This window comes from Glycine soja, chromosome 5 (genome assembly GCF_004193775.1).
Source record: "Glycine soja cultivar W05 chromosome 5, ASM419377v2, whole genome shotgun sequence".
In the NCBI taxonomy this organism is placed as follows: Eukaryota; Viridiplantae; Streptophyta; class Magnoliopsida; order Fabales; family Fabaceae; genus Glycine; species Glycine soja.
The window spans coordinates 4,812,854-4,839,636 of record NC_041006.1 but is presented as its reverse complement, the minus strand read 5'-3'; the positions used below and the strand labels follow the sequence as shown (position 1 = coordinate 4,839,636).

At 31.1% G+C, this 26,783-nt stretch overlaps 3 protein-coding genes across 4 annotated transcripts; 1 reads left to right on the top strand and 2 right to left on the bottom strand.

Moving 5' to 3' along the window:
* The first annotated feature begins 3,832 nt into the window (after positions 1-3,832).
* On the top strand, positions 3,833-9,119 carry LOC114412113 (AT-hook motif nuclear-localized protein 1-like). Its single transcript, XM_028375901.1, has 5 exons — positions 3,833-4,767; positions 6,261-6,328; positions 6,799-6,930; positions 8,186-8,347; positions 8,573-9,119. Exons 1-5 carry the CDS (start codon positions 4,377-4,379, stop codon positions 8,801-8,803), a joined length of 984 nt encoding a protein of 327 aa, XP_028231702.1. The 5' UTR covers positions 3,833-4,376; the 3' UTR covers positions 8,804-9,119.
* A 6,480-nt stretch (positions 9,120-15,599) lies between these two features.
* On the bottom strand, positions 15,600-20,531 carry LOC114412112 (ATP-dependent Clp protease proteolytic subunit-related protein 2, chloroplastic-like). Its single transcript, XM_028375900.1, has 9 exons — positions 20,369-20,531; positions 20,238-20,281; positions 20,085-20,157; positions 17,731-17,851; positions 17,410-17,547; positions 17,177-17,293; positions 16,441-16,509; positions 16,256-16,351; positions 15,600-15,909 (listed from the first exon to the last, which is right to left on the bottom strand). The coding sequence occupies exons 1-9, from the start codon at positions 20,509-20,511 to the stop codon at positions 15,772-15,774; spliced, it is 939 nt and encodes a 312-aa protein (XP_028231701.1). The 5' UTR covers positions 20,512-20,531; the 3' UTR covers positions 15,600-15,771.
* A 1,803-nt stretch (positions 20,532-22,334) lies between these two features.
* Positions 22,335-26,372, bottom strand: LOC114412111 (protein cornichon homolog 4-like). Of its 2 annotated transcripts, XM_028375897.1 has the most exons (4): positions 26,033-26,368; positions 25,025-25,206; positions 22,759-22,881; positions 22,335-22,671 (listed from the first exon to the last, which is right to left on the bottom strand). In XM_028375897.1, the coding sequence occupies exons 1-4, from the start codon at positions 26,102-26,104 to the stop codon at positions 22,635-22,637; spliced, it is 414 nt and encodes a 137-aa protein (XP_028231698.1). In that variant the 5' UTR covers positions 26,105-26,368; the 3' UTR covers positions 22,335-22,634. The 2 variants fall into 2 exon arrangements, with proteins under 2 accessions (XP_028231698.1, XP_028231699.1); XM_028375898.1 differs by lacking the exons at positions 22,335-22,671; positions 22,759-22,881 and adding an exon at positions 23,429-23,745 and having other exon boundaries at positions 26,033-26,372.
* Positions 26,373-26,783: the final 411 nt, after the last annotated feature.

Here is a 26,783-nt window from a genome sequence, read left to right as displayed (position 1 = left end):
ACTTAGAATTTCATTCTATTTCTAAAGACCTAATATAAAAATATTTAAAATTAACTATTGTAAACATAAAAAAATCATAAAGAGTAAAATATTACTTAAAAAAATACAACATATTTTATTTCTGAAAATTATAATGCATAATAGTTTGTGATGAGTAAAATTATTTTAACTATAAAATTATTTTATACTATGCATATCCTATTTTTTCTGTATTTTAAGTATGTTATAAAAAATATAATTTAACTTATTTTTATGATAAAAATATTAAACAACACGCTCATTTCCTAGGATTCATCAATTTTTCTAGTTTTATAATCAAAGCCAATTAACTTACTTTAAATAGATAACTATTTATAATTTTTTTGAAGGAAATAATTTGAATTTTTTAAAAAACAATTCATTCTAAAAGACGTGGAAATAATTTTTTATATTCAAATTTTTTATTTTTTGGTGCAAATATTCAAATAATATATGACACATATTTTCCTCTTAATAAATATCAAATAAATAAAGAATAATAAAAATTCATAAAAATAAAATTAACAATAACTTATCAATATGCCACATAGGAGAAGACTTAATCTTCAAATATGCACCTGATTTCTTGTTAAGAATTGCGACAACACCCGATTTCTCAAAATATGCACCTGATTTCTCGTATATGTGATCTATTTTGTGTCTTTATCTTAATAAATATTAGTGTGAATTATGTTTTTAATTTCTGAATTTTCAGTGGATTTTATTTTTATTCTTTAAATAAAATTTTGATTCATTTTAGTTTCTGATATTTTTATCAGTTAACGTTTTTAATCCTTTCATCAAGTCTCATTGTAAATGATAATACGCTGTTAATTTTATTATTTTCTGGCGTTTCAAAGTTATCAAAAATTGTTTGGCGAAAATATTTTTTGATTTTTGTTAAAGTAACTTACAAGGAGCTTATAAACTACCTAATGGTAAATATGTGCATATGTGCAGAGGTTTGTGTGAAAAAATCTGAGTTTTGATCACATATATAGTGGTGGAGCTTGAGATAAAATTTTGGAGGACCAAAATAGTTATAATTTTAATATTTATAACTATTAAGATTATATTTTAATATTGCCTCTCAAGTTTTTTTTTTTTATATTGCAACTTGTAGGCTATCATATTTTTTTTTGTCTTGAGCTTCCTATAAGAGAAAAAAATAATCATAAGTAATTTGAAGTTTGATAAAAAAATAAGTAAAATTTAACTAATAATTTTTCTATTAATGATCGAATTTGAATAATAACTAAAAGATGTTACTGAATACAAATAATGGAAAAATAAATGGAAATATTATGTGATTTTTTAAAAAACACATTTAACACAAAACAATGTATGCATTGGAATGCCTAAAACAATTCTCTAAATTTTTCAACAAATTAAAGAAAACATACTATTTTTGCTAAAATTATAACACACTTGGCACAAAAATTTTGTAGGAAAATCACAAGAATACCACAAAAATACCTAGGCAGAATCTGCATATGTAATAAATTTTAATGTTGTATTAATATCTAATAAAATTTAAATAATTATATATATAGTAAATTTTATAAGAATTTTGGTCTCCATCATTGTCCACAAAATATATTAAGTGTTACTAATTTCTGAACCGAAAATTAATCTTATAAATGATCCTTTTTGACCAAAATGTATAAAAAATATTTCAAAATTCTACTAAAAAAAAATCAAATATCTTAATTACAATAATTAAAGAAAAAACTTATAAAGTCTCTAAAATCCTTACCAAAATTTAAAATAAGGTGAGACATGACTTATAAGTAATTGTGATAAGTTTTTCCTTTACACAATCAAAACTTTTCTTTCTAAGTTCTAACCTCCGAGTTTCAAACAGGCATGATTCCACTATATGCTTAAAATAAACCAATTTATTGGGAGAAGATAATTAACAACATTAAAGAGAAGGGGGCACTCAATTTTATACTCCAGCATGTGCTACCACTAACAGCCAGTGGTCGTTTAAGCACATGATCTACTTACACCAAGAGCTATCACGTATTTATTTAGATTTAGATTAATGAGTATAATATTGTTTACAAAAGAAAAAAGTTTCAGGAGTAAACTGTACGCAAAATTAGGGATATATATTTAATTATCATGATCAATCATTATTATTTAATTGTACTCTGTATATCATTATTATTTAATTGTACTCTGTATAATTTTGAGAGGAAAACTATATTGAATACAGTTTGAGGGGAAAAAAGTTCCGGTTGACATCCGAAGAAAAGAATTAATTATTTGCGGTTTATTTATAATTATTTATGATATATCTAGAAAAATTATTTATAAAATATATTTGTGTTGATTTTAGGAGAATTTGTGAAAATAGTTTATGGTTTATCTATAAGTTATTTTAATAATATTGTTATGATTATGAAAATAACTTAAAACTTACATAATAATAGTTTGAATATTTGTTCTTTTAATTATAGAAATTTCTATATAAATTAAAAAAATTATAAAAAATATTTAATTAATTGTTTATCAAAGCCCTTATTGAAAATTGTTTATATATATTATAGGAATATTTATAAAAAGTGTTTGAGTGGGTCAACAGTTAGGCAGAGCAAGGCATTTGAAAGTGAAAAAGCAGCAGTTTGTAATAGGCAAATGTTGTGTAGTTATTTGTTGGTTTCATTAATCATTCATTCATGCATATCTCTCTCTCAAATTAACTTTCCTTCCTAAGTGGAGGGAGAATTTATGAATGTCTTGCTTTACAATTTATTCCAGTGATAAATAAAGGTTTGTTTAAGCGTGAAAAAAGCGTAAGTGCGGGTAACAGTTCCTTCTCATTTTATTTTCCCGTTTTGTTTTTTTAACTAATTTCTGAATATTAGATTAATAGACTATATGCACTTATGTGTGTATTTAGGAAAATATTCATCAACTTAATTTTTAATTAATATTAAATTTGAAGTACAATAATTTACTCTTTAAAGCCTTTATTATTATTATTATTATTTCAGAAACAATGTTAAAAAAAATTTTAAAGTAAAAATTCCAATTTAATATAATAATTATAATTTTTTTTTTACTTCTAATCATATGTATTTTAAAAATATCATTAAGTGTGTATATCAACTAACATATTTCACTGCATTAGTGTAAAAGTATAAGAAGTAGATATTTAATTGTTTTAAATGCTTAAATTAAAAAAAAATTATCGTTCGTGATAACTTTTATTTAATTTAAATAAATTACTCTGTAGAAGAGACTACAAATATGTGTTTTAAAAGTCAGTTTAATTTTAACTTCTGACAACTGGACATGATTTTTAAAAAAAAAAAAATCACATCTAGAATCCCAAACATGGAGTGATGTTACTTATTACATACAATTCATACCATAAGCCCATAACCCTAACTTGCTATTCGCCTTATGATATTGTCATACATGGCTTGCCTTGAGAGTCTGTCTACCATGCCTTTCTTTTCCTTTCCAAGATAGTTTCTTTGTTTCTTGGCAACCTATTTTACTTTTTCATTCACCTAATAAAATCATATGGTAACGTGTGGTGATTCTTTTCTTTATTTTTCCTTTCTTTTTTTTTTTTCCCTTTTGTCCATATTCACACATTATTTTATATTTTTAAAATGGGGAAAGAAAAAGAAAGCCCCTCCCAACAACTTTAATACTATTTTATACATTTCTCCACCAGATTCCAACCAAAACCAAATAATTATTTCCGTTAAAATATTATTTCCCGCATTAAATATTATTTCACTAAAATAATTTTTAATACCCCCAATTCAGTATATCTCCTTTTCCTCTCCTTTATTTTTTTAATCTCAATTTGGACAGTCTTAGGAAAGTTAGGAACCCAATTACCTGAACAACAAAAACAAAGGATTCATTTTATCTGGCCATTTTCATTTCCCTTGGAAACTAAATTTTTTTCAAATTTCACTCTTTCTTTCTGCACAATATTTTTCCCATCTATTTTTTTTCTCAAAACTCACATATTAGTATTTTCTCCCACAAAATTTCAGCTCATAATTTTTATTTTTCTGTTTCATCCAATCCTGCTCATTTATTTTTAATGACAAAATATACGCAAATGGTGCAAAGTTGAAGATTTTCCACATCTTGTTTCATGCCCAGCTCCTCAAGCTAGCTTTTGATTTTGATTTTTCTCATTTTCTGGCTTAAATTTTTCATCTTTTTCTATAAAAAAAATAAAATTCCCAGCAGCATAGTAGTAGAAGTTTTTGGTGATTGAGTTTGAAGAAGAAGAAGAAGCAAAAAAAAAAAAAAGAGAGATATTGATGTGTGGTTTTACTTTATGTTACGTGTGAGTGGTACTACTTCACAAGTGTTTGAACATGGAGGCCAGTGGCGGTGTTAGCAGCGGCGTTACGGTGGTGGGATCGGATGCTCCGTCGGACTACCATGTAGCTCCGAGGACCGACAACCCGGCTCCCGCAAGCGGATCCACGACGCAGATTCCTGCGACGGCGGGGAGTGCTCTGTCGCCGTCACATCCGCCTCACACGGCGGCGATGGAGGCGTATCCGGCGACGATGCCAGCGAAGAAGAAGAGGGGCCGGCCGAGAAAGTACGCACCGGACGGGTCGGTGACCATGGCGCTGTCTCCGAAGCCGATATCTTCCTCCGCTCCGTTGCCGCCGGTGATCGATTTCTCGTCGGAGAAGCGCGGAAAAATAAAACCAGCTAGCTCCGTGAGCAAAGCCAAATTCGAGTTGGAGAATTTAGGTAAGTAATAATATAGAAAAAAAAATCTACTTCTTTTTATTTATGATAATTTAAAAATAATAATAATAATTTCAGTTGAAGTGGTAGGAGTACTTGTGTTTGTGTTTGTTGTTAGTGTTGGAAAATGGAAAATTGGGATGAGAAAATGGCTTATAGGGAAGTGGAATGAGAAGAGAGGGAGTGTGGGACCTTTGATTGTTGTCCTGAAAAAGTGAGTTATCTTTGTGGGTCGGTGGAATCTCGTTATGTCTGTCGTTTTGGCAGTTCGTTCATTCAAACTTGATCCAAACCATATCTTTCTAGGTACTATGTTAGGTACTAAAATCAGTAACTCATGGGAACAAACAGACTTGGACTTATAGGAGCATAATAAAAATGCTGATTTATTTTATTTTGAGGCGTTTTTTTTTCTTGTAGTTATTTGGTTTTTGTGTTTGTGGTAGGATACTATTATTATGGGTGTTGCTTCCTAGGAGTTGTCTTGGCTAGGTGTAGAGTGATGGAAGGACTTTAATATTGTTGTGTACTCACTCACTGTGTGTGTTAGTCATAAGACCAAGTTAACATCATGCTCCTCTTTTTGGTCTTCTCACATAAACGCTATTTATTACTACTTAGTTGATGGGTGATGCAATGCAATTACGTGGTCCTTCTTTCTGATACCACTGCTTACTGGAAGATAACTGACAAGGCTAATATGGATAGGATTGTTTGTTGGGGTACTCTTGCATGCAAGCTAATATTATTTTCTGAGATTTAATTGGGAAATTAACAAAGTAACAAACTGTTTGATCCAAGAGTGAAAAAGTATTAATCAGGAAGTCTATTTTTCAATTGAATATCTGAAATCATAAAAAGAGGTAAAATTGCGATAGACTAGGCTTCATGAAGTTATTTTCTGGGTATAAGATGGTAATATGATATTTGATATGTATTAGATGCATGATCATTATCGATCTGAAGACTACTTTTCACAAACTGGTTTTTTTATAGAGCATTAGTATTCCCTTTTGCCACTTTTATATATGTATACAAATGTCAGTTTTAAATTCCTATGAAAACTCTTGGTTAAAGCTTGACATTGGAATGGGTAGCTTTTGTAATAAGCATTACAAGATAATTTTTTGAATTATTTTGCAAAGGGTTTTTGGTATTTTTATTTAGAAATTAAATTAAATTTAATGATATTGTTTGATTGTGGCATGAAGGTAATGGAAGAAATAAATTTGATGCACCATTTATTGAACCAACCTTATACTGGGTTTTAAAGTTGTTATTTGCATATAATGAAAATAACAATTAGTTCTTCACATGCACTACGAAGGTTGTTCCATCAAGGTAGGAGAAAATTATAATGTTTCTAGTTTTTAGATGGTAACTGTGTTTTAAATACTCCCATGCTTTATTTGGCCTATATAACAAATGCCTTGTTTTCTCATTTCCAATTTTATTGTTAATTATTGAGGTTATTTTTTATTTTTTTACCTTTTTAGGTGAATGGGTTGCATGCTCAGTTGGTGCTAATTTTACTCCCCATATCATCACTGTTAATTCTGGAGAGGTAAGTGTCCGAAATATCTATTGCCTATAAGCTGTGCTCTTGTTATGCAATGCAAAATAACATTTCTGATATTTATGGTCAGGGAATAGCCAAAATTATTGTGGAATAATATTATCTGACATTTTTCTTGGGTGGAAGCACAACTTTCATCAAAAATAGTCATTGCATCTACGACCTTTTTTTTATCCTTTCCCCCTTCAAATGTTTCCTCTGTGGCCAGTTTTACAATTTTTTCATTGGTGTGATGACGAAGCCTATGTTACATGCATGTCTTTTTCCATATGAATTGATAATTATATGAAAGATGAGCGATTAATTATCAAAATAATGACAACGAGAGAGAGTATATGATTAATAACATGTTAATTTCCAGTAATGACTATATTCATTTTCTTTTTGACTGTGATAACTGGAAAATATTTTATATGATGGTTGACAATTGACAAACTACTTTTTTTTTGTTATGTTAGGATGTTACTATGAAGGTAATATCATTTTCTCAGCAAGGACCTCGAGCTATATGCATTCTTTCAGCTAATGGTGTCATATCAAGTGTCACACTTCGTCAGCCCGATTCTTCTGGGGGCACATTGACATATGAGGTGAAGCATTTTTGCAATTTGATATTATCATGTTATTCCATGAACAAAATATTGAATTTACTTTTAGTTATTTTATAGCATCTGTCAGAGGAAAATTATATGCCAGGCATACTGTTATCCTCTCAATTATTTGATTTGCATTTAACATTTTTTTAAAATAAAATTCATCATCTAAATACTCTATTGTTGATAGCCTACCTGTATTTTGTTCCTTCTATTATCACAATGTTCTTAATTCTAGTTGTTTGGTTAATAGTGATGTTTCATTGTTGATGATATGAAGTGTAACTACTAAAAGGATGGATCTGGACGCTTACTGATGTTGTTATTTCCCTCTTTTGTATTATTTGTTGTTTTTTCTGTCTTCATTCTTTGTTTTTGCTTAAAAACAATTGTTCTAATCTGTGTTGGAATTGAACCTGGACTTTCAGTACTCCCATGTTTTGTGATCTATATTAACATATGCCTTTTTTAATTTTTTTTAGAAAAATTGCTATCTGATATGTAAATTGCACAAGACTTTTTGGCCATGTTTTTTTATTTTGTCATTGTTTGAAATTCTTGGATCCATTGATGCTTTAGCATATTATATCAACCCGAAAGTTAACTGGTCGAAAAATTGATGTTTGAAAATCTCTTAAGCAATTGTATTGACTCTGGGTTTTCTGTGACTGCATATTAGAGTGGTTCTTATCTGGGTTTTCTGTGACTGCATATTAGAGTGGTTCTTATCTGGGTTTTCTAGTTTAAATAAAAATTAATATTGGAAAATGCTTAGGAGCTGTCACCCAATTTGTCTGAATTCCTAAACTTACTGAGTTGGATTGTTTCTTGACCACTCAATTTGTGAATCGTGTGGGCTTTACAAAGGAGCTATGTCACTCACTTGGATAATGAGGTGTAATAAAATGAATATCCTCTTCTCAGGCTTTCACCAATCAGATGGTGTGAGAAGAGAATTTTCATATGATTCTACAATGCATTTAATAATCTGGACGGTTAAAGCATGCAATTACTCCTGCCTTTCTGAACTTTGTTTTTGCATTTCATTTCTAGCATAGTCTTTGGATATGTAGTTTCAGTGTATTACTCATGGTTACTGCTTTCATTAAACCCAGTCAAAACATTAGCTCAACCTGTTAAGTTCTTTTCACTCTGTATTCCTATTTGAAGAATTGCTATTTCTTTATCCTTCTAAAACTAAAATTGTCTATCACAAGAAGAAATCCAATCTTTCTTGCTGCTGTTTCTACAGGGACGGTTTGAGATTCTGTCATTGTCTGGCTCATTCATGCCCAATGAAAGTGGAGGAACACGAAGCAGATCCGGTGGCATGAGTGTATCTTTGGCTAGCCCTGATGGACGTGTTGTAGGTGGCGGAGTAGCTGGTCTGTTGGTGGCTGCAAGTCCTGTGCAGGTATGTATTCAAATTCACAAATTTATTCCCTTTTCCTGTTTTAATCGAAGAAGTATGCATAGGCCTAAAAGCTGATATGTAACAGACTAATATGTTTCACATGCCATAGACCCCTTAATGAGATTTTATGTTTCTAGTAGCACGCATTAGATAACAATTTAGTGTTCAATAACAAGTTTATATGATTCTGATAATTTTATTTTCCAATTGATTGATATATATCAGGTAGTGGTAGGAAGTTTTCTGGCAGGAAACCAACATGAGCAGAAGCCAAGAAAACAGAAACACGAGGTTATATCAAGTGTGACACCAGCTGCAGTTGTTCCAATCTCTACACTTGATCCAGTATCAATTCTATCAGCAGCGTCTTCCATCCGCAACGATAATTGGTCTGCTATGCCGGCAGAGGCCAAGGATAAGCCAGCTGACATTAACGTGTCGCTTCCTGCAGGGTAATTAACTTATATAGGGCTTCATTCCATCTGAATTTACATTTGCTGCTGACAACATTGTAATGGGATGGATTCCTAGTTGTTGGCTTTGATTTCCGTTGTTTGTTGTGTCTGTAATTGTTGACTGTGTACCGGTACCAGCATTGTATTCAGAGGTTTACCAGGTTCCTGTTCTTGTAGAATTTGAGTTGGCTGATTAGGTATGCTTTTAATGCTGATGTTGTGTCATGATCAACACTTTGATGTGATAGTTATTCCTGAGAATCCATCTTCCCTTTGGAGTGATAGATTGTGCAATCCACGTTATTTCTTGGTATTAAGACAATATTCCTAATTTGAGAATGATCATTTATAATCAGTTTAAACTTTGTTACTACTACGTAAGATTCTTGATCAGTTAATAACTCAATCTGTTAGTTTCCATATTAAGTGTTAAGCATTGATGTCTTACAAATTGAGAAACTAGTTAATTAATATTAATATAAAGTGCGTTGTTAATTTTCTTCTATGTTTCAATGAGAACGTATTTAATCCTTATTACTACATAAATTTGCTGTATGTATCTAAATAAGTTCTTAAGACACCGTTGGTTTTATTCTATGATTTTAGCTCTCTTCCGAGAATCTAGGGGTGTTTTGTCGTCAGTGGCCATATTATTCTTGATTCAGGTTTGTCTTATGTAGATAAATGTGCCGTGAAGCTGGGTTTGGCATTTGCTTTGAATTATATTAATTTTGTCAACGGCCTTAAACTTCGGGCACGTAACGTCAATCTATTGTGTCTTTGTGTATATATAAATATTTCTTGAACCTTGGTTTGACACCTCAACTCTCATGTTGGTTTGCACTAGTTTTAATTTGTTTTATTAATTATCTGGGTAATTAATATAAAATTTTGTGGAAGGAGAAGTTGTTTGAGAGTGACATTTTGAGCCAACTCCACTACTTTGGATTAGTTTAATCTTGCAAAGAAGTGAAGTTGTTTGGTCCATGTCCCTGTCTCAAACTGTGACCCACTCGGCTTCTCCCACTTCTAGCAGCTAGTTCTTAATTATATTGGATATGCATGCGATGCGAGGTATTCATAGAGAATTATATTCTCAAACCATTAAGATTGACTTAGGGGTGAGGGAGGAAGGATTTGAATAGTTTACATGTTCTCGTGGTCATGGGTGAACTGAAAAACTTTTTTGTCACTGTTATATTAAAATAAAAATGAAAACAGTGAATTGTATTCTCTTACTCTCTATATCATTAGAAGGTCACTCATTTTAGGGTTAATTTGCTACCATGTTAGAAAAGAGATGTGCACAAAACTAGAACACCCTTGCACAGGTAAGAGTAGATCTCTGCTTTAAAAAATATTGTTTTTCCTCATCCGATAACAGTGTCATATTCTTTAAAAATAAAAATAAATTTTAATAACTATATAACCTACTATTAACGTTGATTAAATGACAACTTAATTAAATGGGTAGTTGGTTTAGGTGAAATATGTACTACATGTTTGATCTACTCCTATATTTTAAGTTTTAGTTACTTTTTTTATGCAGAAGTTTTTGTTACTTTAGAGAATGATATCCTCCCTTTTTCCAACTCTCAACTATTTCATTTTTTTATATTCTTTCACTTCTCTCATTCCACAGTGATCTCTACAAACAATTTATTAGAGTGCAGATATATTTTAAGATTTTATAATTTTATAAATTTAAATTGTTGTATCAGTAAATATTAATTTGTTAGAATATTAGTTTTTTTTAGTAGAGGGAATTCAACATGTTACATTTCTCTTTTTTCATTTTCTCTTAATTATCCAACCCACCTTATATTTTCTAATTTTTTTTACTATAAATATGTTATTTGTCTTTAAATGTAAATTAATCACATTTTTTAAAATCATAACTATGAGTATTTTTAAATTTAATTGTATTAACTATTGTTGTATCACTGAATTATCAGTTTCCTTTTGCTTCGGTACCATTAGTGATATATATAAAGAAGGGCACAAGGGCACAATTATGGGTACCCAAAGGCACAGGTACCTTAATATCTGCCCCCTTCCCTATTAATATATAGGTAGTAAAAATACTCATTTAAATTATTCATATGTATTTATTAATGATCTATTTTCTATTTGTTATGGGTTTTACTAAAGGTGTTTACATGTATGAATTATTCGTGAACTCAAAGTGATCCAATTGACCGAAATAATTTGAGTTGAGTGTTTAATAAATTTGAATCTCAAACATAAACTAACTTCAAACTCAATAACTTTAAGTTGTATCATAAGTTTAAATTTTTGAACTCATTAATCTCACATGTTCACATGTTGTTTAATATTAAAATATTATTATTTTCATATACAATATGTATATGTATTCAATTTTAATTATATTAAAAATCAAATATAATAATAATTATTATAATTATTATTATTATTATTATTATTATTATTATTATTATTATTATTATTATTATTATTATTATTATTATTATTATTATTATTATTATTATCAGTCATAATAGTGGCCCGTGAGACTATACATGATTAGATTATTATTATTAATGTATTTAATTTTTTTATCCATTTTATATTAGCTTATTAACTTGGTAGAGAATGTATATTCCTTGTTATAAAATATTGGTTTTAAGTGTTTTTAAATGAAATTTAAGCTTATAAAAAATAATAACTTTTAAAAATAATAAACATTTAAATATCTTGATTGACTTGTTGATCCAACCCAAATTAACCCATTTTTGAATGGATTAATTTGAGTTAATTTTTTTTTTTAAAAAAAATCGATTAAACTTAACCTATTCATATTTGATTGAAATGGGGTTGGATTTGACCAAACCCAGACATACACACCCCTTGATTTTATTGAATTGAAATTAATATATTTTTGTCATCCCGCCTTGTGGAAAAGTAAAAAATAATTAAACTATGCTTTATTTAAAGTTCTAACAAATTTTATTATCTTACATATATTATTATCATTATAAGGACAGTATTGTCTTTGGATTAAAACAAGTTAAATGTTATTTTATATTAATTTAATTTAATAAAAATTATAATACAATAATTTTAATTTGTATAATTAAATAATTATATCTATATTATGCCGTACACAAAATATAATAAAATCTTACTGTGGAATTTTGCCTACGGAAAAGTCCACCCAAAAAATGACAAATATATTATCTTCGCAAACCACAGCCCGTTGTGCCGCCACGAAATTTCTTACAGCGTAGAAAGGAGACATTAAACTTAATGATTCCTTGATCATTAACGCTTGGAGGCTTCCATTTCATGGAACATAAGCACGCGTTTCATTGACACACACACTACATCATGCATGAATCTTTCCAAGAAATAATCCCCCAGCCACTTTATTAAGAAAACCTCATAAAATATTGAACACAAATTCCCTATATATACATCACCATATTCGAAGTTAGTACACAAGTACTTCAAAACATGCTCACTAAAATAGTTTTTGTAGATATGGATGTGAATCTAGATAGGATACTGATACCTGTAATTTTGTGCATAGTTGGAATCTCGGTTCACAATTCAAAGTCATCAACCTCTTTGCTAGTGTTTTTTGCGATAAACACAATAATTTTCTCTATTCTTGTGGGAAGTCGCAAATCATCTTTAGCAGAAATTGGCATGGCTTCGCCTTTACTTCCATCTTTTTTTGAAGTAGGGGGTAACACAAGGTGACTTTTTAGAGAATGTAAAGTATGATAAAGTTAATTGATGACAGTAATGATGAATATTGTAAATCTCTAGGTAATATTGAAGATGAAAGTGTAGACAAAGTTGATGAAATTACAACGCAAGAGCAAGAAGAATCCGATGATAATCTGAAGTCAAGAATTGAAAGCTTCATCACGAAGGTCTACAAAGGATGGATTGAGGAGAGCTATTGGGATAAATATGGCATAGACATGTGAATTGGAAGTGAAACTGTGGTTTATCTTGGATCTAGTTTTTCTTAAATGTAGTATTTTTGTATTATCAGTATTAGCTTCTAATTAGCTTTCTTTTGTACTTTTTTAATCATTATGAAAGCTTAATATAATTTGTAAGGAATATTATTTGCTCGGGTCATCCATGCTATCATTATATTTGTAAGCAGGCATGAGGTGACTCATTTGTAAAATTAGTTTTGAAGTAAAGTTTTTTACGTTCAAATATTTCTATTTTATAAACAATTTAGCAGTAAAACCTAATATAAAATATTTATCCAACACAAACTTTTAAGTTAAAACTAACTATGAATCCAAAATTTACTAATTTTGAACCAGAGCCGATTTCTTAAAATAAATCAAATTTGTAAACATTTTTATCACATTAATTGTTATTTTAATATAATTTTAGAAGACTCTGTGTGAATAAAAACATCAAGTATGATTTTGGAATTGATATTTGAAACTATTTCAATATAATTTTAGAAGACTCTATGTGAATAAAAACATCAAGTATGATTTTGGAATTGATATTTGAAACCAAACCCTCAAGTTTACCAAGGGTTACCATAATTGAGATATTGTCTATTTTGATACCCAATGACTTAATCAAATTTTTACCTTGGAAAGGTGTCTCATTGGGGTGAGAAAAAAGATATTTATAAAATGCCTTTAGTCTTGACTCTTAACCAATATAAGATTTTTTGGTGCAGCAAAACAAGTTTCTCAATCCTAATTAAGGGTAAAGAATGGCCTAGGGCCCTAGGTAGGGGTGGATAAGTGGGTCGGCTCGTCTCGCGTAAGACCACCTGTGTAAGTCTGTATTGACAGTGGACCGGGTCAGTTCACCCCGTACTCTTACATGAATCTAAAATATTGGTCTGTCCTCGCCCCGCAGGCCAAACAGGTTGGTCTACGGACCTATTTTTTTAAAAAAATGCAATTTTAAAATAAATATATTTTTTTCTCTTTAAAAATGGTCAATTATACTCAATTATATATATATATATATATATATATATATTTAAAAGTCTTAATAAATCTCTAACAAATACTTAATTACAAAAGTTTTAACACAACCAAATAAATTTTTAATATAAATACAAAGAAATTTTGGACTGAGCTTATAAGATTAATTGGATTTGGGTTGAGCTTAACTGGGAGTTGCGAGTTTACGGACTATTTCACAGACCAAATCCGCATAGCCCGCACGGATCACGGGTCAATCCATGGATCTGAGCCCATTTATCCACCCCTAACCCTAGGCCCCTTTTAGCGCCAATATTCTAATCTCAAGTCTATTTGAATCATTGAGGTTACTACATAAGAGGTATTATTTGTTTTGATACTTCATAACTTCGTCATGATCTTGTTTGAAAAAGGCACTCAATGAGTTAGGGAAAAATAATGTCTATAAATTACTTTGGACCTCGATTCCTAAACAATATTGGATTTTTTGGTGTACCAAAATAATACTTCCTCTGCAACACAACAATTGATGTATTCTCTTATTATGAAATAGATAATGCAACAAACTTACATTTAAAAAGGAAAAAAATAAAAAGTAAAGAGGTGGCTCATTTCACAACAATTGATGTATTATCTTTTTACCAAATAGATAATGCAACAAACTTACTTTTAAAAAGGGAAAAAATAAAAAGTAAAGAGGTGGCTCATTTCCTATATTTATTTGTCATGCATTTAATTAATAAACTTATTCATGTAGAAGTTAAACGATATCATATAAACTTTCGACGTATTTAGTATGACACCTGCAAACCATAACTATGTTTTGTCATAGTATGTTTGGGGATCCGTTAATGAGATGGTGAATATAGATTGATGGAAGAAACTCATGTATCTTTTGAGTTAAAAATACTTTTAGAGGGTCGGAAAAGTGTTCCCAAACATACACCGTATCAACGAACAAAAGCACGTTCAGAAGCTACAACAACGAGCTTCTGATTAGGCGAATAGCGGTGGAGACAATGCGTAAACAAGTACACATTATGAGTTTAAGGACTAGATTTCTTGGAAACTCAAATAGATATTTGCTCCAAGAATATCCTATTGAAAAAATGGAAATGCTAAAGGTACGAAACAATTTTCTTTCAAAACACACAACCGTACATTCCATCAATTTTCATTTTTTATTTTATTATTTTACAATTAACATTTTTTGTTTTGAAACAAATCACAGCCGCTGGATGTTTCATTTCGTGCAGTGGCTTGTCGTACTAAATAGCAGCTCTCTTGAAAAAATCGTACCAATAAGTTAGGTTTGGAGAACTATTACTGAACAAGTTGAGACTTATTTAGTAGACTTTTGGGTCCAAATCGAGCAATTGGAGTTGGTTCAATTTTTTTCAATTTTTGGTACTAACTAAAAAAACGTGGTCAGATTCAGGTTAGGCCCGACATTGTGTTTTTTTTTTTTTACGTTGTGTTTATTATTAAAATAATAAAAAAAAAGGAAAAGTTGAAAATTAGAAGAAAAAACAAAAGAAATTATATAATTGAGTTGCATAGGTGTTGAATTGTTAAATTAATTCAATATGCAATCGAAAGCAATTAGTTTAATACAAAAACAGTTAAACCCACAAACCTAATCCAACCTGATTTTTTACTTGCTTGGATTGGGATCGAATTGGTCAAATTAACCCAACTTTCGATTAACCCTACCTAAGCTTTATCAATATATTCCCCTACCATTTATCTTGGCCATTAGCCAAATGTTAATTACATAGAAACACATTTATTAACATTTTATATCATCAACTGATTGATTAGAACTTACAAAATAATAAATTGTGCTCATTTTAAATCTCAGATAAATTCGTGAATTAAAAAAAAACTGTAAGTGTATCAGAAAATAAAAATGTGTTGTAACATTTCTCATTTTTAATGTCATGACTAATATAATATTCATGCATTATTCAATGATACAAAACATGTTATTCTCTGCTCTTCAAACACATAATGCGGATTCCAAATATTCTTAACCAAGACCTGTGCCTGCTTCCTTGCGTGGTGCATCAGCCTTAATGCGGGGTGGCCTGACAATTCGATCAATGAGTCCATATTCAAGGGCTTCCTGTGCGTTGAAGCGTTTCATCCTACTCAAGTCTTTAGTAATCTAAAGATATGCATTAGAAATTAGTTTCCTATTCAATAAAACTTACAATCTCAATCTGTGAGGAATTAAGATACACGGTCAAAAAATGGACATGGAATAGAAAAACTGATAAGAGGCATAGAAACAATTGTTTAAAATGTACATCCTTTTTTAAAGCAGCATGTCAAAGTTGAATTTGACTTCAACTGCAACGAAAAGAGAAGCTAATGATCTTTCAAGATAGTTTTCTTCTTTCTTTGAAGTTGGTTAGTCAAGCAAATTTACAGTCAAGAGATTCAATTCAAACTATAACAGAAGTCACACAAACTCCTTTATCTCTGTTTATTTCATTGTTGGGTAAACTGACCTTCTCAACAGGTTGACCCGTTTTCTGTGCCAACTCATTGAAAAGGTAATCTCTGATTCTAAGAAGTTCATTTGCTTCATTCTGAATGTCATCAGCCTGACAAATTTCACGGCCAAAGTTAAAACAGTCTCATTCATACATCTAAGGGGTGATATTAATGTCCTTCAGGCATAAGCCAGACATACCTGTCCACGGGCGGCTCCAGCTGGTGATGTAAGGGCAACTCTTGATAGAGGCATTGCAGAACGATTACCCTTGATACAACATAACATCATGAAAAGATTAATAGATCATCAGAACTATTTCATGAAACTAGAGAGGTTAACAGACTCAATACAATGAGCTAAAGGCACAAATTGCATAAAATCCATTAGACTTGAACACAACATAATCGAGCAGAGGAAGGAAACTTGGAAGTCAAAACTATGATGGAATTAATAACAGAAAAAAGTCATTCAAAGTTCATTATTACTGTTATCCAAGTATGTATGGGATATATCTTTATTTTATTTCAAACAAGACTTGCCAGGTTTTTCAATTGTGACATACAGTGCATGGTTGATATTACTGACGGATAATATGGTCATTCATGAAAGACAAGGTTACAATAAATATAGATTGTAGATGTCAGACACTTGCTCACGAATCATGGCCAGAAAGAAGCTTAATATATTTTTCTCCTTTGGGGATTGTATTTAATGATACAATGTCATAGTTGTTTCAAATGTATATGATGTCAAACATAATTTTTAATCATACACAAATATATCAGGTATGATATAAGAGATAACTCTCCTGTCCTCCATACAACATAGGACATGTTTGACTATATTAGGAATAGAAATATCTAATCGTATAAATCCTTACTAGGATAGACTTGACTTCTACAGGCTGTATTAGTAGACAATGATAATACAGTACCTTTTCTCCAGCTGCAAGGAGAAATGCTGCAAGACTATAAGCATAGCCAACACAGTGGGTGGCTACAGGACTTTGCAAGCTCTGCATGGTGTCATAGATAGCCATGCTTGGTGTAAGCTGCAAAATTTGTAAGCTTAGGCAAGTTAAAAACCATGACTAATTAACAAGATGAAGAAAGAAATATAAGGATTTAATTGATTGATCATTTAACACTAGAATCATAAGAGACTTACATCACCACCAGGGCCATTGATGTACATATAAAGCTTCTTGGAGTTTTCTATACTGTCAAGATAAAGCATAGTAGCCAATATTTGGTTACTAAATTCTTCATCTATCTCTTGTCCAATGAAGATAACACGTTCTCGATACTGCATCAATAATTCACTAATTTTTGTACTAATTAACTTTAAAAAAGAGATGAATACCTAAAGGAAACTTGAGGTTCACATATGAATAATGAATGATCTATACCTATGTGATACAAAGAAAACCAGCATCTTTTATGTGTGAAGTGAAAAATTAATAATATACACCAAGGTGTAATGACTTACAAGGGCGTTCCATACATCAACCCATTGCCAAGTTCCTTCACCAGGTGTCCTATAGGGGACTTTAGGAGTCCCTATTGGCATCATTCGAATACGTGCCATTGATGTATTGTGGTTAGCATACCTGAAAACATGAAAAATTTAGAGTTTGCATAAGTTTGTTTCCAACAATATATAACATTTGTGACAAACTCTTCCACAAAGTGTAACATATTGTGCACTTTGTGACAAACCATGTTGCATCCATACTTTTACTACGTCAAAGATTATTAAGAATGCTCTTCAAAATTCACATTTGTAAAACTGAAGATATATTGATAGAACACCAATTGATAAATTGAAGAACAGAATTATTAAATCACAGAATACAGCAGAATTTGCCGTCCCATAGTCAAAGGGTCCTACAGAGATGAGTTCAAATTTTCTATCCAAATTACCCAAAAACACTCACCTACCCCCCTATTTACCTATTACACCTATGTAATTGCTCCTAACTTCCTGCCCTTAACTGTCAATACTCAACATGGCAATTGCTGTTCAACATATTCTAATGATACATAACTGCTAATGATAGTTATTATTACATATGTTTTAATATTTAATTGCTTTTACTTTCTGCTAAACTATCCTAACTGTCTCCAAGGCTGAAAGTAGGAAACTGGTTCTTCCTTATTATCTTTAGCCACTTCAATAGCAATTACTTCTCCATCTTCATTTAGGGCTTTCATTATATCCAAAAATTAACAATCTTGATTGCTTCTCTGCACATGGATATAATGGATGGAATTTTTTCTCCACACCTGAAGCACAAACCCTTGCTTTTCCTTTCCGTCAATTTTGGTATGTTACAAGGCGCAGGCCTCAGCTTTTCAAACCCTGCAACCAAGGCTGCCATAATTTTTTCCAAAGTCAAAGGTGCCTCAAATTCTCTCAATAAATTGAACCAATGGTTGGTTGACCCTTCCATACTTAGTTTTTTCCAATTTAATTTTGACACGCTCACTTGCTCTGAATTTCAAAATAGGTTTTAGCCCTCGTGATCTATCTAACTGGGTCTTCTTCATTAAAGGTAGGCAGTTCTACCTTTTTACTGTCGTACAATATTTCACCAAAACTAATGATAATCCAAATTACATCCATTTCCGGAAGAATCTCTCTCATAGTCTCATTGCAGTTAGAACTTTCCTGTTCATCTTCTAGATGTTTGCCTAACACCTTCCTTAACAGCATCTTAGTCATGGAAATTTCCATACATTCTATCTTTTCTTCCATGCAAGCATCAATTTTGGCCTCCAACCCTTCAAGCTTTTCCTCCAACAACATATGCTCAGTCACATTAGTCGTGGTGAAATGATGAATTCAATTGCCACAGAACCTCCACTTTTGAATCCGGCAAGAAGGACCAAAATGATAGAACACCAACTGTTAAATTGATGAATAGTATTATTCAAAATCACAAAACACATAGAATACAACAGAGTTTGCTGTCCCAGAGTCAGAGATGAGTTCTCTGTCCAAATTACCAAAAAAACAACACACCCTATCTCACTATTACACACATATTTAATACATCGTAACTGCTCCTAACATTCTGTCAAAAACTGTCAGAACTGCTCCTAACTCTTAGTTACCATCATACATGGTATCTCACGTTATGACCACTATGAACTTGATTGCTGCTTAAATTTACTTGCTAATCCAATAATAATAACAATAATTATAAGATAAGTAGGATTTGCTTCCAGCAGCAAGGAAAACTGTATTGGAGTGGAAGTTTCACGTTTGCAGATTCGGGGAATCAGAGCGTGTAAACCTACCAGGAAAAGTAGCAAAATACTATAGCAACTGGAGCACATCAACTGAGCAAAACATGACAATACACAATTGACTTCACATGAAAAAAAAAAAAGGAAATAGAGCTTATTCCTCTCATAAAAGGTGTAAATCGCAAGTGTACAATTCTAGTCATTTAATCAATTACTCACCAATACAAATAAAGGTGCAAGAGTTGCAATTCAAATCCAAGAAATTATAACTCATGTTACGAATAATGTTAGAGACAGAGGGTGGGGTAGTGCCTTTGTTCAAGGCAAGGCTCCTCCTAAGAAAGTCTGATACTAATTCTAAGCTTTTCTCCATACCTTTTATTCATTCATGCAACTCTTATATACTACAATTATTTACATGCATAACTAACTCAACAAACTAATGGTATTAACAACTTGTTGGTAACTAACCCAACAGATTTAACTAACTATCTACTATGCTTTATTGGCTGCAATGGCTTCTTCCTAACAAATAATCTAGCAAGGTTTAGCACAGCGAAGAAGAACTGGGAATGGGGAGTGAAAGATTACCGACAGTGAAGAGTGTTGTGAACTTTTCCATAAAACTCAGCGGTTACGTTAGGTTTTGCAGCTCCGAAAGGACCTACAATTGAAAACGGTTAGCGAGCAGAAAGCACAGAGAGAGATTGAAAAATAACAACAAAGAGAGGGAATGAGACACACTCGCAGCTTGAAGTTTCAATCCGGAGTAGAGCTTTGTGGCAACACTGCAGCGACAAAAGAAAGAACACGGTAAGCATTAGTTACATTAACGAGTGAATTGTATGATTTTGAAGGAGAGAGAGGGACGTAACCTAGAAGTAGAAGGAGGAGAAAGAAGAGGTGCAGAACCGGTGGTGTAAGGTACCACCGCCATACTGAAGTGAAGAAGAGAGAGCGGATAGGGAAGCAAAAACCAAAATCTGAACGAGTTACTTGTTGCAAGAGAAATGAACATTAACGACAATGCCGTTTTGATTCTCCTAATAAGTTTCTTTGGGATAAACTTCCTTTACTCGTTCGTGTATGCTTCTTCCGGTAAATAAACATTTAATTAAGTTTTAAGTTCTTTAACTTTTTTATATACCAATTTTTAGTCATTTAAGTTTTTTATGAAAATTTTTAATCCTCCGTTTACTTTTCATCAACATTCTTAGTCTTTCTAAAATTGTTTTTACATTTTTAATTCTCATTTATTTTTATTATTCAAATTAGTTCATATTTTATCTATTTTTAGTCTCTTATTTATTTTATATTTGGAGACTAATTTTAAATAATAAAAATAAATGAGAAACTAAAAGTGCTGAAAAATAATTAATAAAAGACTAAAAGTTATAAAAAAATTGAAACTAAAAGTTAAAATTTTAAAAATTTAGAAACTAAAAGTGCTGAAAAATAATTAATAAAAGACTAAAAATTATAAAAAAAAATTGAAACTAAAAGTTAAAAGTTAAAAAATTTAAGGATTAAAAATTTTGTTAATTTTTTTTTTATCGGTAAGAATGAAAGACAATCAAAGTATTTAAACAATTCAAGCACTCTTGGTTAATCAAGTATGACGGATAAAAAAAGAAAAAATTTGTGCTATATAAAATATTAAAGTATTTAGTTACATTAAATATTATTTACTTTTAATTTAATAAATTGTTAGCCAAAAACTTGTCTTTACTTTCACAACCCTGTACTTTTCTTTTTCTATATAATAATTAAAAATATAAGCATATTAATTTTTTTTACTCATTATTGTCTGAATTATGAATTAATCATTCATAAAACTAATCAAAATGTTAAAAAATATTTAATAAAAATACATTGTTTCATGAGTTTAATTTTTATCTATTGTTAATATTAAATTAAATATTAAAAACTTATATTTTTAATCAATCAGAAATTATTATAGATAAATACTTTTGAATATTTAAACTATACTATTATAATTAAAATGCATAATAAATAAATAGTTTGAATATATAAATTATATTTTAGATTTATGATAAATAATTTATTGTAAAAAAAATTTAATCATCTATAATTTTTTTAAAATATTATAATTCAATTTAAATAAAAAAAGATGAAGATGATATATTAAAATAGATGAGGTTAAGAAAAATTCTTTAAAATGCTCTTATTGAAAAATGACTCCTAAAGTCGCTCATTTTTAATATAGTTGTTTAAATTTATATAGAGAGAAGATATTATAAAAAGTGAATAAATTTATTATTATGTGATTATTTTTAATTTGATAATAGTATTAAATTTTTTTATATCATCACCATATACAATATTTACTATTATTTAATAAGTTGATTTTCTTAATAAAAAAAACAGACTTTTAATTTAATATTTGTTGTTCCTAAAATTTTTCATTAGTGTTTGTTAGTACTTACCCTTTATTTATTTTCCTCAAAAAAATCTATCTTGAACTTTTACTTATCAAATTTATAAGTAAAAATTGGTTTTCATTCAAAATTCGAAACGTGTTTGTATATGTATAACATTTCTTGTGACGTTGAGATAGAATATCTATTAGCTATGATGCTAATCATCTTTACTCTTTAGTGGGACTCCCTGCAAAAACATCAGGTCAAACCTGTTTAGACATCCCTAAAAATAACACAGACACACACACAAGGAGAAAAATTATAATTATAGACTACTTAATTGTTTGTATTGCAAAAATTAAGATAATTAAATGGTTTTTAATTTTGCATATATGTCAATGACATCAAATGATCAATATTAATACATAAAATTTACCTGATTTATTAAGAAAATAACTGATTTTTGTAATAATCATGTGTTTTTAAATAACTTAAATTTTAAGCGTACGTGTAAATTACAAGGTTAAGAATTTTGCAATTTGCATTTGCTACAACAAGCATGAATCAAACAGGCAAAAAACTGTTTTGAAATGTATTGTACAGATACAGAACAGAACCTCATATCCTATTGTCCATGTCCAACAATGGAAACAAGCTAGCAACCCAAACCTAAATTTTGCACGTTAGTCCAAAATAGCATCGAATATGGGACGTAATTAGCTGCCCTCAACCACACACGACTGCTGCACAAAACAAGCCATCAATCATCATGGTCATCCAAAGATGTGTAGATCATCCTGCACCAAAGAGCATTTGTAAGAATAATAACTTAATGTAGCACTTCTTTTTAATGAATACTAGCCCTTTTTTTCTAGTCATCGTACCAAAATAAGGATAGGAAAAGGATAAAAACAAGATAGAAGAGTTTGAAAAGCCTTTGCTTCTTTTCCTTAGGGAGCAAGTTGAATATCTCTGTGACATCAACCAGATGGTTTCCTTGTCTGTACCTGATCATAATTCATAGGGAATGAAATGTGTAGTTAGCAAGACCATACTAAGCACATTCCAGTATATCAAGATATCAAGGATGATTATAGAAAAAAAAACATGTAATTCCCTTTAATCCCCTATAATCATAAGAAACAATTAACTAAACAAAATGGCAGCTGGGACACACACCACAGGCAAACTCTACTAGATGATGTTGACGAGAAACTGATACTGAACTCTACAACCGGCAACTCCTGCTTTATTTGACAGACAAGGGACATCCAAGGTGCACAGACTGCGCCTAAAGAACTCCAGCAATAGGTCACTCTTAGTCCTAGTCAATGTTGTTAATGGCGGATGGCGGTTCATAGCGGAAAGTCAAAAATCCGCCATAAAAATATGGCGGATGGCGTAGCGGAAAATGGCGGACAAAAAAATAATAAAAATATATGTATAAATGTAAATAAAAAATTTTAAAAAACAATGGATTGCATTCAAATAACAGGAAAAAAAAAAAACGGGTGTCAAAAATAAAAAAGGGTGTCAAATAGAAAAAGAAAAAAAAAGCTACCCTCATCAAAAATGGATGTCAAACAGAAAAAAGAAAACAGACAATTCTCAAATGCCTAGACTTTCTTCCTTCTTTGTTTAAGAGGCCAGTTTGCCATGGACAAAACAAAAAAAATAAAACGCACCAGAGCACTGCCGTCGACGTGCATCGCGCGTCAGGCGGCAGTCGCGTGCGTAGTGCGTTGGTCGTCGGTCGTCAGTCTCTCGCGTGCGTCGTCTGCTAGTCTGCTGTCGTCACGCTCGAGAACGTCATCTGCGATTGTCGTGTGCGGCGCCGTTCGTCGCGCTGGAGACTGCTGCTGGTCGTGCCACTGAAAAAGAGAAACTCGGGGCCTGTCATGCATGTTTTTTAAAATAAAAAATCCGCTATTCCGCCATTCACGCGATTCCGCCATGACCGTCATGGCTATGGTAGCCACCATAGCGCCGCCATAAGCAACCCGCAACACCACGGCTATTTGGTGGCGTTTTACCAAATTCCGCGACACCATTCCGCCATGGCGCCACCATGGCCGCTTTTTAATAACACTGGTCCTAGTTACTAATTCAGATATCAAATCTTTTCCTCAAGTAACATGGTTGAGATTTGAGAACCAACAAACACATCTAAAAATGTAGCCTGTAAGCCTGCTTAGCAATTATATAATAAATGAAGCAAAACCTAGTTTACAACTATTGACTTCATTTGTCTCATGCACCATGGGTATATTACTCCTTTGGCTGGTTTAATGGTTTATTTCGAATTTGGATCAGTTTGAGGCTGAAACTGCACTAAATTAGCCTTCACGAATCCTCAAAATTTAGAAACCAAACCGAGTTAAACTGAACCACTTGTCCCAATTTCATTTGGTTTATTGAATTCCTAAAAAATCTAAAACAATTATGATGGCCTTTTACAAGACAAATTAAAGAAGATAATAACATATACTCCATATTTATTTAGCTATATGAGTGGTAGAAGATCAAGGAAATATAGTGAGTTCAGAGAAAAAATAAACCAGCTTGAGGCTTATATGCTTCATCATACAAGAAAAACACTGCTCCCCCCACCCCCCTTCTTTTCTGTGAATCAAACCAGGCTAAACCAAACGCCATAGAAAAAAGAATGAACAAACCTGGCATCTAGTAAAAAATTGGGCTAATTGGTTTGGTTTGATTCTTTTAAGACTCCTACACTCAAATAAAAATGCAGAATAATGCACAAAACCCAAAACTCAAATTCAAACCCTCACCCAAACTACTGTACATGCACAAAGTATTACATTTAGCAATTATATTAGTAGTAAAATATTGCCTGCTTAGCAACTCCATGAAGCATAAACCAACCCGTATATTATCTTATATTAATCAAATTGGCTTGTCTTGTGCCATCAATAAGTTACTCTTTTCTTGGGCAGTCACACTACCACAATGCCAAAGAATCTAAAGATTCAAATTTCTAACTCAAGCTGCCATCCACTCTTAAAATAGTGTGAAGACATGGCTTATTTCCACCTAAAGCTTTCTTAAAAACATAATATTCAGTAATCAGTATCTTTCATAAACAATAAACTTTCTTGGCTTATTTCTAAATTTTGATAGAAAACTTACAATCTCACATTGTAGTAGAGGTAAGGAGCACAGATCAATGACATTATCCAATGCCCTGTTACAAGGTAGAAGCCGCATAGGACACCTACTATAATATATTCAGGCAATACCACTTTGTTTATTCGAGATGAGGAATCATATGGGTTTATATAATCAAATTCTAGGTCTGCCAGGCACATTAACTGCAACAAATGATAAACAAAATCAAGCCAGATAAAAAAAGATGACAGTGCACCAAAAAACAACCAAGTTCATAAAGACTCCTGGATAAAATATCAATGACAAATCGCATTTTGGTGGTAATAACACTTAACAATCTTCAGAAGGCTCTGAAGCAGAAACAGAAAAATAATAGAACATGGACATAGAGACAAATGAAAATCCTAACTCCAAGAATATTCAATAGATCAACATGAAGACTTGAACAGAAAAAAGCATAACAAAATTAGGTCATTTTCAGTAGATAGACCTCTTTTCAAAATTATAATAAAACATCATATGTAATGTAACCTAATTATGATTATACTCATCCAATATTAGAACTTCCATGTTTTATTAAAACTAAATGTTCATATATTTATTGAGTATGAATCATAAATAGTGTGACACACGCATTCTGCCCATTGAAAACATATTCTGAAGAAATACTCAAAAGACATCCCCTTCACTCTGAAGATTGTCCAAAACTTTTAGAAACCAGATGAGAACCCACAAAGGCACAGACCCCTAATTTTCGTCACATGTGTCTTCTCTTGAAGTTGGTAAGTAATCTTTTTCTTCCTAAACTTTTTTCAAATATCAACTGACTTCATTTTTTTGTTATCCACAGCAATCAAAGTTGCATGTGGATCAAGTAGACATATACCCAGTTGAATGCTTGAACTAAAGAACCAATCTTCGGAAAATGGGGCGCTTAAAATTGCTTCTAAGTTGACTTTAACAAGAAATTAAAACGAAAAAAAGAAACACAAGGAAGCAACAAGCATAAGTTAGGGCTTGTGGAATGACCTGGTAAATGACGAGTACAATTAAGGCAATAAGGATGAAGAAGGAGATGAGCCACGTAAAGAGATCAGCCATGCTCCCTCTCTTCTCCTCTTTCTGTGATTTTCGATTTCGGTTGCAGCACAAAGCGTTCGAAACATGCGATGTGAATTGCTCACGGTGGTGAACTGGTGGTAGCTACAAAAACCTCGTGCGTAGGGTGCACCACACGCGGAGGAGCACAGGAAAGAAACCTTGGAGGGTTTGGATTCCGCAGACAGACAGACAGACACACTCGGAGAAGCTAAGAATCGTGTGCTAACTTAACCATTGATTAAATGGCCGTTATCAGCCCACACAAGAAAAGAAAGGAATTAGTAAACCCTTTTTTAAAAATGAAAAAATTAACTAAAATATACTTTTATTCTTTATCTTGTTTTGAAGGTTAAAATATCATTTTGATTCATTATATTTTTTTTATTTTTTCATTTACATTTTTATGTTTGTGAATATGGATATTCATGGATCCGATCAAATCCAATAATTATAAAAAAAAAATCAATAAAAAAATTAAAAACGCATTAATCAAAATTTTGAAAAATTCAATTTTTTTATTGGATAAAATTAGATTTTAAAATTAATCTAATCCAATCCAAACGTATACATATTTTTATTCATAATTTAAATATCATTCATGTTTATATTTTATATTGATAAAATTATTAGATAATTTATACCTATTTATGAATAATGTATTAAATTAAATAATATTTTA

Excerpts from the sequence above, each read along its gene's own strand:
- LOC114412113 (XM_028375901.1), top strand. The coding sequence starts at position 4,377 with ATGGAGGCCAGTGGCGGTGTTAGCAGCGGCGTTACGGTGGTGGGATCG. Across the intron at positions 4,768-6,260 it reads ATTCGAGTTGGAGAATTTAG|GTGAATGGGTTGCATGCTCA; the intron begins GTAAGTAATAAT and ends TTACCTTTTTAG. Across the intron at positions 6,329-6,798 it reads TCACTGTTAATTCTGGAGAG|GATGTTACTATGAAGGTAAT; the intron begins GTAAGTGTCCGA and ends TTGTTATGTTAG.
- LOC114412112 (XM_028375900.1), bottom strand. The coding sequence starts at position 20,511 with ATGTTCATTTCTCTTGCAACAAGTAACTCGTTCAGATTTTGGTTTTTG. Across the intron at positions 17,852-20,084 it reads CACAACACTCTTCACTGTCG|GTATGCTAACCACAATACAT; the intron begins GTAATCTTTCAC and ends TCATGTTTTCAG. Across the intron at positions 16,352-16,440 it reads CTGGAGCCGCCCGTGGACAG|GCTGATGACATTCAGAATGA; the intron begins GTATGTCTGGCT and ends GAAATTTGTCAG.
- LOC114412111 (XM_028375897.1), bottom strand. The coding sequence starts at position 26,104 with ATGGCTGATCTCTTTACGTGGCTCATCTCCTTCTTCATCCTTATTGCC. Across the intron at positions 25,207-26,032 it reads TTGTACTCGTCATTTACCAG|TTAATGTGCCTGGCAGACCT; the intron begins GTCATTCCACAA and ends CATTTGTTGCAG. Across the intron at positions 22,882-25,024 it reads CTCTACTACAATGTGAGATT|GTACAGACAAGGAAACCATC; the intron begins GTAAGTTTTCTA and ends AATTATGATCAG.